This window comes from Myotis brandtii, unplaced genomic scaffold (genome assembly GCF_000412655.1).
Source record: "Myotis brandtii unplaced genomic scaffold, ASM41265v1 scaffold115, whole genome shotgun sequence".
In the NCBI taxonomy this organism is placed as follows: Eukaryota; Metazoa; Chordata; class Mammalia; order Chiroptera; family Vespertilionidae; genus Myotis; species Myotis brandtii.
The window spans coordinates 16,647,162-16,666,779 of NW_005353967.1; the positions used below are offsets into that span (position 1 = coordinate 16,647,162).

General features: G+C 38.9%; 2 protein-coding genes across 7 annotated transcripts in view; one reads left to right on the plus strand and one right to left on the minus strand.

Annotated features, from left to right (window-relative positions):
• The window catches only part of HEXB (hexosaminidase B (beta polypeptide)), a 52,450-nt gene extending 41,830 nt beyond the window's left edge, over positions 1–10,620 (plus strand). Inside the window, exons 7-15 of the mRNA XM_005858150.2 lie at positions 833–934; positions 3,847–3,976; positions 5,488–5,665; positions 6,227–6,313; positions 7,702–7,774; positions 8,611–8,785; positions 9,618–9,708; positions 9,904–10,008; positions 10,353–10,620. Coding sequence (XP_005858212.1) covers positions 833–934; positions 3,847–3,976; positions 5,488–5,665; positions 6,227–6,313; positions 7,702–7,774; positions 8,611–8,785; positions 9,618–9,708; positions 9,904–10,008; positions 10,353–10,410 — 999 coding nt within the window. The 3' untranslated portion in view covers positions 10,411–10,620. The remainder of the gene's footprint in view (positions 1–832; positions 935–3,846; positions 3,977–5,487; positions 5,666–6,226; positions 6,314–7,701; positions 7,775–8,610; positions 8,786–9,617; positions 9,709–9,903; positions 10,009–10,352) is intronic.
• Positions 10,621–10,832: 212 nt separating this feature from the next.
• The window catches only part of GFM2 (G elongation factor, mitochondrial 2), a 39,323-nt gene continuing 30,537 nt past the window's right edge, over positions 10,833–19,618 (minus strand). For all 6 annotated transcript variants that reach the window (XM_014549758.1, XM_014549785.1, XM_014549780.1 and 3 more), the window contains 4 exons: positions 15,108–15,287; positions 12,894–13,009; positions 11,592–11,774; positions 10,833–11,014 (listed from right to left, as the gene is read on the minus strand). In XM_014549758.1, the coding sequence (XP_014405244.1) occupies positions 10,886–11,014; positions 11,592–11,774; positions 12,894–13,009; positions 15,108–15,287 (608 nt within the window). In that variant the 3' untranslated portion in view covers positions 10,833–10,885. The remainder of the gene's footprint in view (positions 11,015–11,591; positions 11,775–12,893; positions 13,010–15,107; positions 15,288–19,618) is intronic.

Sequence of the window (19,618 nt, forward strand, 5' to 3'; positions counted from 1 at the left end):
TCTATCCTTCTCCCTTCCTCTCTGTAAAAAATCAATAAAATATTAAAAAAAAATAATAATCTACTTATATTTTATATAAACACTATAGGCCTGGTGCACAAAATTCGGGGGTGGTGGTGTCCCTCAGCCTGGCCTGCAATGACGCCAGCATCCCGCGCCCCGGCCGGCCACTGGCCAGAACCCCCCCAACTTCCCTCCCTCCATGAGCCGGGGCGCATGGGAGGCTGGGGCTCGTCACTGGGGCGACGCCAGCAGCGTCCACCACCCCGGCCACTATGGGCACCGCCATATTTGTGACGGAGTGATGGTTAATTTGCATATTGCCCTTTTATTAGGTAGGATTATTAATTCCTCCAGAGTAAATATGTCAGTTTCCCCTAAAACTTCTGAGATTTTGATTAGAAGTGTATTGCATTTGTACCATATTTCTCTTATTTCTAAGGAAAGGGTTGGCACTCAAATCTTAGAATGGTGGTAATTACAAGCTCTGGAACTTGAATGAATGCCTCCTTTTTCTTCATAGCAGTAGGAGCAGCCAAGAACTATTTCCATTCTTGGCTGATCCCCAAATACTGGGAATGTATAAGCTTGCTCCCTTCTCGTAGAGCTCACTATTTAGAATGAATACAGATTCCATATTGGCTTTTCTTTTTGAAATATGGCATGCCATATAAAGTATATAAGAAATAGGGTTTATACTGCTTCCACATTCTTTCTTTACTGAAAATTTTAAAAGGAAGCAGACACATTGGGAACAGTCCTGAGTGGAGATATGTAAATTGGATTGTGTGTTATATCTGTGACATATAATTTTTTAACATTTTTTTTGCAGGATGCCATGGCTTTTAATAAGTTTAATGTTCTCCACTGGCACATAGTCGATGACCAGTCTTTCCCTTATGAAAGCACCACTTTTCCAGAGTTAAGCAACAAAGTGAGTAATTTATGTTGTAGTCTGTTTACAAAAAGTTTTGGTAGCTTCATTAGAAATTTGTAGCTTTAATGTTTCTGATGGATAGAATTAAAGTGTAAAAGTTAGATATTTGTGGTTTTAAATGTTTTTTTACTAGGCTGTGACTTAGCATTTTATTTTTTTATTTTTATTTATTTTAAAAATATGTTTATTGAGTTCAGAGAGGAAGGGGAGGGAGAGAGAGAAACATCAATGATGAGAATCACTGATCAGCTGTCTCCTGAATGCCCCCTACCGGGGATCAAGCCCACAACCTAGGTATGTGCCCTTGACTGGAATTGAACCCGGGACCCTTCAGTCTACAGGCCAATGCTCTATCCACTGAGCCAAACTGGCTAGGGCTGACTTAGCATTTTAGATCTATAAAACTGTTCCATTTTTATAATTGTTATTATAAATGTAAACAATCTGTAGGGGCTATATAAATAAAATTTTAAAACCTTAATGAATATAGGAAACCTTGACACATTGCATGATTCTCATACGGTTAAGAAATTATATTTATCAGGTAGTCCAACTGTTTATTTGTTTTAAACAATTATTTTGAATTCTCTAAATGACTTTCTTTTTCTCTCTGAAAAACTACCAGAAGTAGGAAATTGTAGAAATCAGAACGCCTTCTTAGAAAATAATGGTAGTCTCAGAGTGTTCAAATTGATTGTATTATAGACGAGTGGAGATGGGAATGAGCTTCAGTATCACCTACTTTAACCCCATATAATCCAAAAACAGTAACTGAGAAGCTATATGCCTTGTCCCAAGTTGCAGTTAGGAAGGGCAGAACCAAGACTCAAAATTTCATTCTCTGTCCGTAATTCCAAAGCTTTCTCCAATGTTACAACACAGTATAGGCTGAAATGCTAGCAGCACTCCTGTTTGTGTTTGCTTTTGTTTTACTTTTTATTATGGAAATTTTTAAACATCCATAGAATAATTTAATGAATTTCCATGTCCTCATCACCCAGCTTCAATAGTCAGTACAAGCCAATCTTCTATCACCTGTACTTCCCCCGCCAGTATTCTGAAGCAAATCCAAGACGTCCTATCTCATTTGCGAAGGGGCTGTTTAAAAGCAACAACAAAAAACACCAAAACGTTATTGCAGCTAAAAAAATTAAAAATCTAGACAGCCATTTCCCAAAGGCCTTTTTCTTAAAAAGAAAAAAAAAATTGCATTGAGGTACAAGTAAGGTCCATACATTGTGGTCAGTTCATATAGAAAGGAGAACAGGAGTGGGATTGGCGGAAAAGTAGAGGCTGGTTGCCTCCTGCATGAGCCCTGATGGGGAGCAGGGAGCAAACCACAACCCAGGTACAAACCCTTGACCAGGAATTGAATCCACGACCCTTTAGTAAGTTCAAGGTCTGATGTTCTAACTGCTGAGCAATACCAGCCAGAGTCTATCTCTCTCTCTCTCTTTTTAAATATATATTTTTATTGATTTCAGAGAGGAAGAGAGAGGGGGAGAGAGATAGAAACATCAATGATGAGAGAGAATCATTGATTGGCTGCCTCCTGCATGACCCATACCATACTGTGGATTAAGCCTACAACCCGGGCATATGCCCTGACCAGGAATAAACCATGACCCCCTGGTTCATAGGTCAATGCTCAACCACGGAGCCACTCCAGTTGGGCTTTTTTTTCCTTAGAATTTGTTATTTTTTGATGAAGAAATTAATTTGTCCCAATAGTTTCCCATAGTCTGGGTTTTGCTAATTGCATTCCCATAGTGTAAACATGTTCTTCTGTATTTACTTTAAACTGGTGCACTGGATATTAGATCTAATCTTGATTAGACACAAATTTGATTTGGGGGATGGGGCAAGGCTAATTTTAGGAGTTGGGCATTTATATTTATATATTACACACATATTTATATATTACTAGAGGCCCGGTGCACGAATTGGTGCACCAGTGAGGTCCCTCGGCCTGGCCTGCAGGATTGGGCTGAAACCGGCTCTCCAACATCCCTGGAGGGGTCCCAGATTGCAAGAGGGTGTAGGCCAGACTGAGGAGGGATGGGGGAGGTTGGCCAGCCGGGGAGGGACCTTGGGAGAGCTCCAGGATGTGTCCAGCCCGTCTCGCTCATTTCCCAATTGGCCGGACCCCAGCAGCAAGCTAACCTACCAATCAGAGCGTCTGCTCCCTGGTGGTCAGTGCATGTCATAACGAGTGGTTGAGTGGCCTTAGTATATTATTAGCACATTACACTTTGATTGGTTGAACAGATGACCGGACACTTAGCATATTAGGCTTTTATTATATAGGAGGATATTTATACCTTGAGAAATGTGCTACAGTAATACCTTCAATGGACCTTTATCTTTAGTTACAACCAGTATTGAGTTCTAGTTTTTCAAGTGACCTATAAAGAAACTGAGGGTAACCTTAAAGAAATAGCTGGTCACTTACCACAGTGTTTCTGGGGGAATTTTTAAAGCTGATAGTATTTAAAGTGACTTTAAGAGAAATAGTTATGCTTTGTAGTAACCTGTAAACTTTTATTCTAAGTTGCCAAGGGCAATGTATTTCATTTTCAGAGGTTTCACTTTGGAATCAAACATTTTATTTCTGTCTTGTATGGTTACATGAGGTTGACACAGAATAATGGAAGACATTCATGAAACAAGAAGGGTTGTTTTAGATAGATCCACAGTAAATGTGGAATTAATCTAAAGTATGCTGAAAGCTTATGGAGATAAGATATGGTAAGTAATTTAAATGAGTCATGCTACGTCACATGGAACTATTTAATACATTGTGATACTGAAAAAAATCAGCTATGAGATATCAAATTGCAATCAGGACTGTTAACAGTTTTCAGGATGCATTTCATACATTTAAATTTTAATCAACGTGGTTTTTACAGGGAAGCTATTCTCTCTCTCATGTTTATACACCAAATGAAGTCCGTGAGGTGATTGAATATGCCCGATTACGGGGGATTCGAGTCATACCGGAATTTGATAGCCCCGGACATACACAGTCTTGGGGAAAAGGTACGTGTTTTATGAGTTGCAAAAAGTGAACATTTGAGGTCCTGCATCTCTTATTTTATGACTTGGTGTTGGCTCATTTTGTTCTTAGTTGTGATTTACACAAAAAGTAACACTATTGACAGATAATAATTCAGTAACTATTATGTGTCTGTTGTGAGCAAGTTGCTGTATCTAGGCACTGCCTAAAGTATACAAACAGGATAAAGGAAAACATAAAAAGTGACTATGACAAGTAGAACTCAGTAAGTGAATTCAAGAAATGGTTTATCGCCCTAGCCAGTTTGCCTCAATGGATAGAGCGTTGGCCTGCAGACTGAAGGATCTGGGTTTGATTCTGGTGAAGAGCACATGCCTGGGTTGCAGGCTCAATCCCCAGTAGGGGGCGTGCAGGAGGCAGCCAATCAATGATTCTCTCTCATCATTGATGTTTCTCTCTCTCTCCCTTCCTCTCTGAAATCAATAAAAGTCACACACACACACACAAAGAAATGGTTTTATGGATGAGCTAACACAATGCTTCTGAGAGATTAAAGAATATATCTGTGTTTCTGGTGGAGGGAATAACATGAGAAAAGGCAGAGTAGGAGGAATTTTTATTACAGGGTGGTTAAGAACGGGCTCTGGAGCCAGACTGCCTGGGCTTGAATCCTGCTTCTGCTGCTTATAACTGAGTGACCTTGGACAAATTATAGAACATCTCATCCTCAGTTTCCCCATCTCTAGAATGGGAATGTGAGCAGTAGTTACCATGTAACTTTTTGAGGATTAAATAATGAATGTAAAGCACACAGTACAGCCACTAACATTTATAACTGTTCAATAAATACTATTAGGGTAGACATGGAGAATAGTGGGAAATAAATCTGGAAAAGTACAATGGAGAGGTCTTGCCTGAGGAATGTGGTCTCTTCATCAGGATACCTAGAACCCAGTGAAAGTTACAAAGCAGAAGAGTGACACGAGGGAGCCACACTTCAGGAAAACCGAAGTGAAAGTGACAGATTGGAAGGGGAAAGATACTGAAGTCCTAATGGAAAATAATGTACAGAACTGGGAGACATTTTGGAAAAATAACCCATAGAATTTGGCAACTTACTGACTTTAGGAGGAAGGGGAAGAGTTATAGACTGGGAGGATGGTGGTGCCCTTACCAGAATACAAAGATCAAGAGAAGCTCCTGAAGGAGCTTAGGGAACATAAATTTAGTTTTTGTTGGATTGTATTTGAAGTGCAGATAGGATAGTGAAGTTGAGCTTTTAATTGTGTTGAGCAAGGAATCTGAAATATGGCTGGAAGCTCAAGCAAGAGTTGGGGCAAGCTGAAGATTTGGGAATCATTAGTCAATATTTGAAGTGGATAAAATCTCAGGCTGATGGAAAAGAAACAAAGAGGTACCGGGATAGGATTCGGGAAACAGTTCTCCAACAAAAGAAAGTCTGTGGTCATGTGCTAAGCCATATCTTTGTAATCAAATTACTTTTTAAGGAAAGAATCTTCTTGTTTTTCCCCAGGTCAGGAAGGTCTCCTGACTCCATGTTATAGGTCCTATCAGCCTGATGCTTCTGGACCTATAAACCCTACTTTGAATACAACTTACAGTTTCCTGTATAAGCTCTTCAAAGAAATCAGTTGGGTGTTTCCAGATCGGTTCATTCATTTGGGAGGAGATGAAGTGGAATATGATTGTTGGTATGACAATTCTTTAAAACCCTTATTTTCTTTAACCGTTGCATTTGAAGTAGGTTTAAAGGCCTCCACATGGAAAGGAAAGATTTGGGATATCATCTCTGCTTGCACGGTTTTCATTTGGCAACACAACTCCTGAGATGGTGAATTTGGGGTGGTATGAGAAAACAAAACCTTTTAGGAAGGAGAATCAAAATGCAGAAGAGAAGAGAATGGAGACTTAACAAAAAAAGACTATAGTGAATGAAAACAGCTTTAGTGAAAGAGGGCAGTGAGTAAGTGAGGGGAATTTTTCAAATAAAAAATCCTCTCTGCGAATAGCCATAAATGGAGGAGAGAGGCAGGAGGTAGGAAAGCCATTTTTACAAGAAATCAGCTTCTGGAAAAAATTATTTGTTGTGGAAAACAAAGATAACTCATAACTAAGTTTTTAAGCTTATTTTTACTCTACAATTTTAACAGTTTTAAATTGGCACAAATGATGGTAAGATGTACACTGCTTTAAATAGATTGGGCATATCAAACTAATGAAATTTTAATTGTTCTTTTTTTTTTTTTTTTAAGGGAGTCCAATCCAAATATCCAGACTTTCATGAAGCAGAAAGGCTTTGGCACTGACTTTAGTAAACTAGAATCTTTCTATATTCAAAAGTAAGTTACTTGAAAGCCTACTTAATTTCATCAATGCCTTTTGTAAAAGTTTTAGCTATGACTAGTACTGCTTTATTTATTTTCTCTCCACCCCTTGCTAAAGTGTAGATGTTGTATACTTTGCATGAAAAATCATAAAGAAGGAAGCATGACCCACTGCTTTCTTCAGATCAGTTAACATGGTAACTCTAAGCCTTTTGCAGTAACGATAGGACAGCAGTCATGTGTTCTAGGAACTCAACTGAAAGCCCTTGGCTACCCTATGAAGTCCTCACCACCATCCAGCCCCTGTAATTCATTTCCAGGACCATTTTTTTACGTTATATCTGTCCGGTACGGTAGCCATGGCCACATGTGGCTATTTGCATTTAAGTTAAAGGAATTAAAAATTCAGTTCCTTAGTCACATTAGCCACATTTCAAGTGTCCGATAGCTGGATGGGGTTAGTTAGTGGCTCCCATATGGGAAGGTACACAGACAAGAACCCTTCCACCACTGCAGAAAGGTCTACTGGGCAGTGCTATTCTATACGAGGGACCAGTACACTTTTTTCTGTAAAGGCCAGAAAGTAAATATGTTAGGCTTTGTGGGCCACATCTGGTTGCACTTTTTTTTTTTTTTGAATACTTTACAAATGTAAAAACCATTCTTGGCTCATGAGCCACACAAAAACAGGCTGTAGTTTGCCTGCACTGGGCAAGCCCAATTCTAGTCTTTTCCTATTTAGCTTTTTGTATGATACATTCTAAATTTTTTTTTTTATCCTGCAGAGTTCACGGCATTGTCTAAATATCAGGAAATACTTATGGACTGATTGTCAGCAACTGTTAAGTGTTATTTAGGTGACATTATAGTCTAGATCAGTGGTTCTCAACCTTCTGGCCCTTTAAATACAGTTCCTCATGTTGTGACCCAACCATAAAATTATTTTCGTTGCTACTGTTATGAATCGTAATGTAAATATCTGATATGCAGGATGGTCTTAGGCGACCTCTGTGAAAGGGTCGTTCGACCCCCAAAGGGGTCACGACCCATAGGTTGAGAACCGCTGGTCTAGATCATAGTTTCTAAGATACCCATGAAATTACTAAAGATTGTTGTTTGTACATTTCCCTGTTAGCTGCCCTGTCTTCCTATTTTGGGCGCATGCTTATTAGCTCATTCATTCAGCAGATGACTGTTAAACCCCTCTGCTGTGTCAGCTTCTGAGCCATGTTCTAGGAAGGAGCCACATGGCTTACCACCAAATTTAGCAGGTTCTGCTATAAAGCTGTGCTATATTGAAAGGTACCTCTCAGTGTTTCAGTCCTTGGTAGAAAATATGCATGCTTTCAACATATTGTTAAGCTTGTGATCTGAAATAACTTTTTTCCCTCCCCCAATGGTAGGCTTTTGAATATTATTTCAACTCTAAAGAAGGGATCCATAGTCTGGCAAGAGGTTTTTGATAATAACGCAAAGGTGAGAAGTATGAAAACTACATTTGATTCTGATACTATGACAGGCTTCATGTTCTAATATCTCCATTCCCCAACACTATAGGGAAATTAGCTTCCTGTAACATTTAAACTTTTATTAGGCAGTAGCTGTGCACTGAGGCCAATATTAATGGTGTTTGTTTCTTTTCTTCCATTTACTTCACTCTTTCATGCCTGTGTTAATGGTGTTTCTTTTCTTCCATTTACTTCACTCTTTCATGCCTCCTCCTCATCTTTTCCCTCATCCCCTGCCATCTCATTAATCACAAATGGGAGTACTTTGAAGCTCCTTTTTTTTTTTTTTCAGGAAAGGGCAGAACAAACAGATAAGAACAAATGAGTCTTCACTGCTATTAAGGTAGTTTTAGGTAAAATTGCCAGTGTACACTTTTTATTTTACATGGCATCTCTCTAGTTCTTAGTCAGAATTCTTTATTTTCCTTTGGGGCAACTGAGAATTTGCAACTCCAGCAATTAGTATGAGCTTTCCCGAAGGGCTGTTGGCATCCTCACAGTTTGAAAGTAAGTAAAACAATAGTGTGGTAGGATGGGACTAAAGCCTTGGTTCATTACACCTGTATGGTGTCATAAATAGGCAAAAGTTAAGTATCCAACCTGAAGGTTAATGCAACTTCTAAATTTAAGTCTCTATAAGAAATAGCATTTGACACTAACTGAAGAGGAAGGGTAAAGATGACAATGTTTAAGTTTTTCAAGGATCTTAAAGTTAGTTTTCTAGTTACAAGTCTTGGACTTTAAATATCACCTACTGAATTTGCTAGACCTAATAATATATATTGCAATTTTTAACTTTAATAGCTTCAGCCAGGCACTGTAGTTCAAGTATGGAAAGAGCAAAATTATGCTAAGGAACTGAGTTCAATCACAGCAGCTGGCTTCCCTGTGATCATATCTGCTCCGTGGTACTTGGACAGGATCAGTTATGGACAAGACTGGAGACTATACTATGCAGTGGAACCTCTCAATTTTAGTGGTAAGTGAAGCAACATCATTACCCCGATTTTCTTCACTCCTCTCCCCTCCAGGAAATCCTTACCTCAGTATTACCTACTAACTCTCCTCCCTTTTATGTTTGATCCTTGGTTTTGTGTTTACTTAAAAAGGAAGGCCTCAGTATTATTTGAAATGTGAAATAAACCAAATCCTTACCTAAATAAAAGAACTTCAAAAGTGCATTTCCTTAGATTTTATCTCAATTTTCACGGATGAGTCTTGTTACTCTCTACCTACATTTTTTCAGTCCTCACCTGAGGATATGTTATTACTGTTATTGTTTATTTTAGAGAGAGAGGGAGGAAGAGAGAGAAACAGCGATCAGTTGCCTCCCATACACACCCTGACTGGGGATCAAACTCACAAACTAGGTATGTGCCCTGATTGGGATTAGGTGTTAGGTAGTTGGTCTCTTTTTTACTACCAAGAGACAGATATCAAAGACAGGAGTGGTGGTCACTAGTATTCCAATTTGTGTTCCCTGGTACACTATTCATAGGCAACCAGGGGAAAAAATGTTTCTGGTGACCAAATCAGTTTGCAGAAAACCAATATAAAATGGTATCTTTAATACTGGCCCACCACATAGTTGACACATGCTAAAAAGCACTGTGTGAACCACAGGGTCGGGGGCAGGAATAAAGTTTGCCACCTTTTCTTGTGCCACTACCATGAAATCTCCCAAGATTCTGCTGACACAGGAGAAAAATGCAGCCCCGGGATAAAGATAGAGGCAATACTGACTTATCCTTCTGTTTCTAAGCCTTAAGCTGCAACTGCTAACGTACATCAACCCAATGATTTTAATGTAGGTACTCAGGAACAGAAACAACTTGTCATTGGTGGAGAAGCTTGTCTGTGGGGAGAATACGTGGATGCAACTAACCTCTCTCCGAGACTATGGTATGGAATTTAAGTGATCACATTTGAATTAAGGTGCCTTAGTTTTCCTTCTCCATCCAAGTCGGAAAGCATTAGGAATTCTCTCCCGCCGCCACCGCCACCCGCTCCCCCTCCCCCCCATAAGACTTAGATACTCACTTCTTTAAGAATGAATGAATTTAAAATGCTTTGGGAGACATATGGTTTACATTTTAGGCCTCGGGCAAGTGCTATCGGCGAGAGACTCTGGAGTCGGCAAGACGTCAGAAGTTTAGATGATGCCTACAGAAGACTAACAGTTCACCGCTGCAGAATGGTCCGGTAAGTCTGCTTTTCAAGCTGGGATATTATTAAGTCCAGGGTGACTTTTAACCTTATACACTGTTAGTTTGCTTCTTGGGTATTTTTGCTATAAATAGAAATGTATATAATCTAAGAAGTAGTGACTTAATTAGGGAATAATACCTATAAGAAGATATATTTGGACTTAACAACTTTTATAGCTATGTTAAATTTGGACCTCCATCTTGAATCACTTTGAACAATCTTTTAAAAATAATGAATGCTGTGGTTGGTGATTCTGATTTAAGCTACTAAGTTTTTAAGATGGAAATGAGTGATATCAATCTAAAACATCTTTTATTTATTCTCTATCTGTTCTACAGACGCGGAATAGCTGCAGAACCTCTTTTTACTGGATATTGTGACAATGTGTTGAAATGATTTGAAACTAGGAGGGGAAAAGGCCCAGAGCTGTCTACTACAATCAACTTGTTTTGAAATCATGTAAAATTAAGATTTGGTACACTGTGTATAAATAAAATATCTTTGTATTGATTGAACTGCTATCTTACACATTACAGATACAAGACTGGCATATTTTTGTGAGAGAAACTTAAAAAAATAAAAATATAACTTGGTGATATTACTCAATATATTCCAAAGGGCTGTGTCTTTACTGACAGAAATAACCTCGGTATAGTTCAGGTACATTAACTCAACATCAAAGCACATTTCTCATGACATAAAGTAGAATGGCAGCTATGATGCCACTGTCAATTTTAAATAAGATTTTTCAGTCACTTAAAGAATGTACTGAAACAATTTATTTGTCCAATAAATAAAGCAATAAAAATTGTTCTTACTAAAAACGAATAGGTAGGTGCTCCTGAACTTCTCCCCAAGGACCTTGAAGCACTTAGGTCAAGCCACTTCTTCGGTTGAGCAGCGTACTTTGGTCTTGAGGATTCATGGCTTGGTAATTAGAGAGTTCTAAGGTAAACGTAGCTGAGCCTGATGTTAGCGTTCGAAGCACAGTTGAATAACCCTAATCAAAACAATTTAAATCAGTTACCTCTTCTAATTTAAGCCTCAAATTTCTCTTCCTGCCACTTATCTTTTGACCATTACCAGAAAAGGTGATTAAGTAACTTAACGATATCACTTCTTCAAATGGTCATTGAATAATTTTTCTCCGGAAAAATTTGAAACGTGAAGGACAGAAAACACTGGTGTGTTTCAGGTGTCTTCCCTGGTCCCGGCATCTGGTAAGATGACTGCCAGCACTCAGGTGCTTGTTCTGGAGCAGAGAGGCTGGTGGTAGGAGAATGACACTTGCCTAAAAACTGGCAATTGAAGAAACAGGGTAAAAACTTGGAAGGGAAAAAATGGTAGGCTGGTGCCATGTTTTGGTTCAACACGCACCTACCACCGTGGAGGACTGGAAAGGACCCCCATGCTGCTTGAATCTCCTACAATTTAAATTCAAAGTCCTAATAGTTCCCGATGGCTGAAACGGGACCTCAAAGCCCTGATGCTTCTTTCAGATGTCACTGATTCTCTTTTTGCTCAGCCTATCTGTCCCTATATTAAGAACATGTACTTTTCAGTGACACGGTACCTACCATGGTCTCTGCTAAGGGAACAAACCCAACAACAACTCTGTTGTCCTGACGAGTCTGGATCTCCTGGATGCTCCCTCTTCTCTGTGCCAGATCTGCCAGGACAGCGCTGAGGTGATCTCTAGTCACGGTGACCTCCAGGTTCATCAAGGGCTCCAAAATTTGCTTATTAGCGGTCTTCAGAGCCTAAAAATATTAAAGACTGCCAGTCCATTTCTAAATTGGAAGTCAAATTTCTGTTTAAAAGTTTCCTTAGCTCAGCCAGGTGTGGCTCAGCGGTTGAGCGTAGACCCAGGAACTAAGGGGTCACCGGTTTGATTCCCAGTCCGGGCATATACCCAGATTGCAGACTTTGTCCCCAGTAGGGGGTGTGCAGGAGGCAGCTAATCCATAATTCTCTCTCACATTGGTGTTTGTCTCTCTCCCTTCCATTCTCTCTAAAAATCAATGGAAAAATATCCTCAGGTGGGGGTTAACAACAACAAAGTCTGAATTTTAACTTCTAGGGTAGAGATATTAAGTTTAGCCTTCTTAAGTCAGGAGCTTGGGGTTAATTTTATAATTACGTATTCAAATAAGTTAATTTTATAATTATGGATTCAAATAAGACTATAGAAAACCAGGTCTCACAGTGTAAAATATTAGAAGATGGTTATAAAAGCAAGTATTTTAATGCAAAATCAGTCACCTACGAAGCTAAAGCATTCCCACACAGGAATTCATGGAACCGTTTCTTGGCATATCAGGACCCTTGGGGTTAATCCAGCCCCAGTAGGTATTGGGTAACCATGCCAAGACGACCAGATTGCTTGATGCTTTGAGAAGGGAAGATGCTTATCCTGAATCTATTATGCAGCAATTCTTAATTAAAGTAATCTTACTTGAATAAATAGGAACTCCAATATTGGAACCAATATTAGATCCTCAATGTCCTTTAGATTATAGTTCACCTTTGGCCAAGCTGACCCCGGAAATGTCTTCCACTCAAACCTACCATGCTTGTTTCTATCGGCTATGTGTCTGAGGTAGGGAAAGCAGAGCTGCCACTTAAGGAAACTTGACTATTTGTCAAAACCAAGGGATATTTCATAGCTAACTATGTTAAACAGTGATTTCTTAGGTCCTCTTGCAAATAAAACCCAGTGATTAAAAAAATCAAAAATTCTCCATGGTAAAAACTCTCATTAACTACAAGGCTCAGGAAGCAAAGACAAGGCTGGCACTACAAGTACAGCTGCCGCGGATCAGAGCCCACTACTGTCAGAAGAGTCCCTTAAAGCAAAAAGGATTAGGGTAGTTATATACCTTCTGTACACATCTTGAGACACAGGCAGAAATCATAGTCGAGGAGGTACCAGGATGAATCATCAGTGAATGTAAAGTAATTGCCACATCTTGAATTGGGGATCCAAGCAATGGTCCTAGGCAAGGGGGAACATTTGTATTAGGACTCAATATGCAGTGAGGAGTAATTGAGAAATGTAAAGAAACAGGGAGAGGACGTCCAGTTTAGCACGTAAAGAGCTTCCTTGGAAGTCACCACTCTGTCCTAACAAGTAGAAGGAAACCAGCCTGACAAATCAACAGCTCTTCTTGGATCTACAAGGTGGGAGGACAAAGGACAAACTCCTGCTCCTAAGAATGGAGCGAGGGCAAATGCAAAGGGTCATGGCTTCCTGGAGCAAAGACTTACTAGAGAAAACGCCCCAGGAACCAGCACCAGGGTAAGAAAAACTGAGCTGTCATTGACAAATGACTGGAGGCTTGGTGTGGACAAGCTTGGGGGGAGCTGTCATGAAGGGGACACAATTCTGTGAGATCTACCTCCAGGAGCTCAAGCAGGTTCTCACAGTAACTATCAGAGAAAAGCCTCCTGGTGCTTCGTGGGGGAAGAAAAATAATTTTGAAATACAGTTGACCCTTGAAAATACAAGGAATTTAGGGGAACCAACCTCCAAGCAGACAAAAACCTGCGTGTAATTCTTGACTCCTTTAAAACTTAGAATTGGCCCCTTCCCCTTTGTATCCATTGCTTTTGCATCCTTGGATTCCACCAACTACAAATCAAAACAGTACTTCAGGCCCTGGCTGGGTGGCTCAGTTGGTTGGAGTGTTGTCCTATACACTGAAAGGTTGCAGGTTCAATTCCCGGTCAAGGCACATACTAGGTTGCAGGTTCGATCCTCAGTTGGGGCATATGGTGGAAGGCATCCAATCAATGTTTCTCTCACATTGATGTTTCTCTCTCAAAATCAATTTTAAAAATCCTTGGGTGAGGATTGAAAAAACAACAGTACTTTAGACTTCAGAGCACTCTTTTTATTTCTAATTTATTGATTTTGAGAGAGAGGGAGAGAAAAGGAGAGAGGGAAATAAGAAAGGAGGGAGGGAAAGAGAGAGAAACATCGAATTGTTGTTCCACTTAAAGCATCAATAAGTTGACTCTCATACTAGCATGTGCCCTGATTGGGGATCAAACCTGCCACCTTGGTGTAGCCAGACGATGCTCTAACGAACTGAGGTAACTGACAAGGGCCAGAGCACTCTGTTCCTAACAAGGCCTGCACTCAGGGGAACCTAGTTAACCAAAGCCTAACCTGCAAGGGTATCATCATCATCAGAGCCTGATGGGCGAAGTGCCCTATTCCAGTGCACTCTAGCCATCCTGTCCCACCTAAGGGGAGTGAAAAAAAACTCAAACACTTGTGCAACTGACAGTCCAGAGGCACAGGTTCACTAAAGGACAGAGACCTAATCCTAGGACTATAGAAGGCTGCCCGTCCCCATACTTCACTGCATTACTACTAGTAAATGCCTGTTTACAGCAGTTCCTTTTACCCAGTATACCATGACTGGCTATCAAGAAAAAATTACAAGGCATATTAAAAGGCAAAAAGCACAATTTAAATAGAACAAGCATCAGAACCAGACACAGCAGGGATACTGGAATGATCAGACCTGGAATGTAAATCAACTATGATTAATGTGCTAAGGGCTCTGACAGATAAAGCTGACAGCATGTCAGAATGAATGGGCATGAAAGCAGAGATAGAGGGAAGTCCTGATTAAGAACCGAACAAATACTGGAGCTCAAAAGCACCATCACAGAAATAGGGATGCCTCTGATGGGATTACAAGTAAGTAGACGGGATAGGCTGAGGAAACTTGTCTCCGAGTCAGCCCTAGCAGGTGGCCCAGTTCGTTAGAGAATCGTCCTGTACACCAGTTCGATCTCCAGTCGGGACGCATATGGGAGGCCACCGATCGATGTGTCTGTCTGTCTCTCTCTCCCCCTATTTCTGAGTTATATAACAGCAGAAACCTCCAAAACTGGAAAAGCAAACTGAACATAAGACTAAAAAAAAAACAAAAAAAAACACAGAACAGAATATCCAAGGACGATGGGATAATTATAAAAGGCATAACATACACATGATGGGAAGAGAGACTGAAATAATCGGTAATATTGGGAGTGACTGATTGTGATATTCATGCTTACTCTTATCCAAGGTACCTTACCTTGGAGGCATGCACTGTGAATTCCATTTTCAATGGCCTCTTGGGAGCCCTTCAGAATGTCTTCACTAATACTTGCAGCGTACTCGGTAACTGGCACAACAGATGATGTTTCAGTTGGCTTTGCTTCCAGTTCAACAGTCACAAGGTGCCGTTTATCTCCTAAAGTTCTATCTAAGGTATCTGTAAACGAATATACAGAGATTTGTTCTGAAAAGGTGTCAAGGTGCCACAACTGGGAAAACTGCAATCAACAAGTTCAAGCTCTCATGGAAGACAAAGTGCGAGAAAATACTAACAATGGCACTAAATGCAGTATAAAAATGTCAAAGTACTCGTAAGTAGTTCTACCAAGAAAATATCTGCTGTCACATTTATCAATGCTATAAGCCTGCTCTGAATCACCAACTAATACTGTTTTAGTTAAGATGCTCTGAGGCAGATGACCACACAAATTTTGATATGCAGATTATACTCAAACTTTTTGAAACATCTCTTATGTGACTGAAATTCTAATCACAAAAGTTTTATTTAAAAGTAAACATTCAGAGTGCAAAAAGTCATCTAATGAAAATTAAAAGGGCATTAACCCTGATAAAACATACACAGTTAAATCCCATATATTCTTCTAATAATATGTATTTGAAGTTTATGCTTCCCCCCAAACTAGTGAAATGTCTTTTTGTAAAACTGAAAATATCAGAGATACTGAAAATAGTATCTCTCATTAGCTAACAACCAATAGCTGTCACCAATCTGCAGTATTTTACTAAAACAAAACTGCTACATTTATATGACTATGTAATGCAGTGATTCATGGTCCAAATTCAAAACAAGTAATTATAGTCTACAATTCCTCTTCTTAATTCCTTTTTTTTTTTTTTAATTCTCACCCAAGGGTATTTTTCCATTTATTTTTAGAGAGAGAGGAAGAGAAAGAAATATTAATCTGAGAGCACATGATTGGTTGCCTCCTGTGTGAGCCCTGACCAGGGCCCCGGGCCAGGGAGAAGCCTGCAACTGAAGTACTGGAACCGAACCTGGGAACCTTTGGTCCACAGGCCAATGCTCTATCCACTGAGCCAAATCGGCTAGGGCCATAATTCCTTTCTAAGCTAACTTTTATATTGTGAATTATTTTATACTTAAGATATGTGCATAAGCTGAAAATAAAATGAACATTCAAGAAACCTATAATTACTAAAGAAAGAGAACATTACCAGTAACCGAGAAACCTTCTGAAGCAACCACTATCATGACATCATATTTAATCATTACTATGATTTTTTTTAGAGTTGTATCACATATGTATGTATCCCTAAACAATATAGTTTATTTCTGCTTCATTCTGAACTTGTTTATTGTTATGTATACTGCAACTTGCTTTTTTTGGCTTCACATTAGTGGGTCATACAGGCTGATATGTGTTGATAGAGCCCATTATTTTTTATTGCTATATAATATTTCATGGTCTGATCATGGTACCATTTATTTATCTATTCTTCTGTCCACAAATAGTTGGGCTATTTTTTCACTTACCTTTTTTTTAAAAAAAATATTGTTATAGTGCTATTGTGAAGATTTTTATGTCTTTCCATGCACATGTATAAGCATTTCTCTAGGGTATACACCTAGGAGTGGAACTGCTGAATAGTATGGTATGAACAGGGTCAACTCACAAGAAGGTTGCCAAATTGTTTGCATGGTGGTTATATAATTTAGAATCCCATAGGAATTTCTAAAGCACAACATCTCACCACTTTGCATTGTCAGATTTTATTTTATTTTATTTTATTTTTTTAAAAATATATTTTATTGATTTTTCACAGAGAGAAAGGGAGAGGGACAGAGAGCCAGAAACATCGATGAGAGAGAAACATCAATCAGCTGCCTCCTGCACACCTCCCACTGGAGATGTGCCCGCAACCCAGGTACATGCCCTTGACCGGAATCGAACCCGGGACCCCTCAGTCCGCAGGCCGACGCTCCATCCACTGAGCCAAACCGGTTTCGGCTGTCAGATTTTAATTCCTCCCAATTTTGTTGATATAAAATGGTGTCTCATATTCTTGCATGATCCTAATCATTACTGAGATTGAGAATCTTTTATTTAATATGTTCATGTGCCTTTTGGGTATCATCTTTTGTGAAATATCTGTGCAATATTTTTTGCTCACTTTTCTACTTTGTTGTCAGGTTTTTCTGACCTTTAGAAATTCTTTATATATTTTGGAAACTAATCTTTTATTAATTTATATGATGCAAATATCTTCCCTTAGCTTTCGGTATATCTTTTTGCTTTATCATCTATTCTAATAAGCAAATTATTAATTTTAATAACATCAAATTTAGTAACCTTTTACTTCACCATTTCAATGTTTGGTATTATATAAGTCCAACCCTATCCTGGTTAGTAAAGTTATTCCCCTATATTTTCTTCCCAAAACTTGAAGGTTTGCCTATAATAAAGTTTATGGTTTTTAATTTTATTTTGGTATATATTAGCACTTATTTCCCTTATATTTTGTGCTCTGAGGGATATTTTGCAGCTCTTCTTTCATATTTAGGTTTTTACACTCATTTGGAATTGACTTTTGTGAATGGTATGAAGTAGGACTCTAATTAAGTCTTTTTCCATATGGATAATTATCCCAAGGCATTACTGAAGAGTCAGTCCATCCTTTCCCACTGAGCTGCACTATCACTCGGACATAAACCCAATTCCCACATTATGTAGGAGTCTGTTTCTAGGCTTTCTGATTTGTTCTACTGGTCGATTTATAGCTTGATTAGTATCATAAAGACTATGGCTTTATAATAAGTATTAATGTCGGATACACTTCTTTGGGTAGAATTGATAGCATCGTGATATTTAGTCTCCTTGTCTATGAACAGTACGATTTTCTATTTTCTGGATGTACACAATGTCCATCTGCCCTTCATTATCAATAGTAATTTGATCAGCCAGTCAAGGTGTGGTCTGATTGTGCAGCATCCAGTTACTTTTTATTTTTTTAACCTTGTAACTAATAAGCAATCTGTGGGTAGGTATTTTAAAACCATGCAAATATGCTACTCAACCATGTACCCAACATTAAGCATTCACAATAGTTGCAAAATGACTATTTTCCTGCCTCCTTGATAACTAACAGCACTTGGCAGTCCAGTATAAGAACCCTCTCTTCTTCCCCAAGTATTTGTTTATTATTATTAGAGATTCCTGAATTCCTACTTTTCCTCAGTGGTCTATAATTACTGTATTTAATTATTCTGGTATTCAAATTAGCCCAGATTTGGCCAATGGAGCCTCTACAAGTTGGTTCCTGTGTCCTTATGACATGCCCTCATAATTTTTTGAGCATTTCCTTTCCTTCTTACACAAGATGATGTTCCATTGCCTGCTTATTTTTGATAATGTCTTGTTCCTTATCAATACTTTCCTTTCCCTTTTATTTCTTCAAAAAACAATATACTTATTTTATATTCTGCATCTGATAATTCCAATTTCAGAGGCCTTTGCTGGTCTGACGAATGTTGGTTACTTCAATTGCCTTTTTGCTCATTGTGCCTTTTCTCATGATTTTATGATTTTAAAACTTTTAAAACTGTGACTTCATATTTGTTTTTCTGTGGAATTTTCTTTGAGGCCTGGGCTGAAGATACATTTATGTAGAGAAGCCCTTTGTTTGTTGTCACCAGGTTCCTGGGAATACTGCCAACCCATGAGAGCACTATATACTAAATTCTTCTTGGTTTGGAGGTTTTCAGGTCATTCTGATTCTATAAATTTAGGCTGAAAGCCCCATCAGAAGCCTATGGTTACACATTCTTAGAAATTCTGCCCCTTGCCCCCAGAGCCAGTTAGACAAGTTTTCTTGTTTTCTTTTATGAAGGAGATTTTCCTTGTTAATTATTTCCACGAGGATGTGGCCCTCATATCTAGTGGCGTTGGTGCTAACTTATTTTCCAAGGTTCCTGCTTCAGTTTCCTTTCAACCTTGGAAATTTCCACTAAGTTCTAACCAGCTCAGACATTAATTTTAAAGGTGTTATTTATATTTTCCCAGCATTTTTAGTTTTTCCAGGTATTAAGTTCAGAAACAGAAATACATGTGTCATTTGCTCCTTTATTCTATTCATTTAGGTTTTTAATTTTTTGTGAAAAGTAATCATTTGCTCTTTTTAGAAATCACTGAGTGGCTAAAAGCACCTGGTATAATAAACATCTTTTCTGTATATATTTTTTAACAAACCTGTCCATGTTTTCTCCTAGGAAGAACAGAAATAATGTCATGTTCTTTTGCTTAAGGGAAACCAAATTAAAACTATGAATCATGAATTCTTACATTCTGGGACAGAAATATAAAAACTGCATTTTCGCCCTAACCGGTTTGGCTCAGTGGATAGAGCGTCAGCCTGCGGACTCAAGGGTCCCAGGTTCCATTCCAGTCAAGGGCATGTACCTTGGTTGCGGACACATCCCCAGTAGGGAGTGTGCAGGAGGCAGCTAATCGA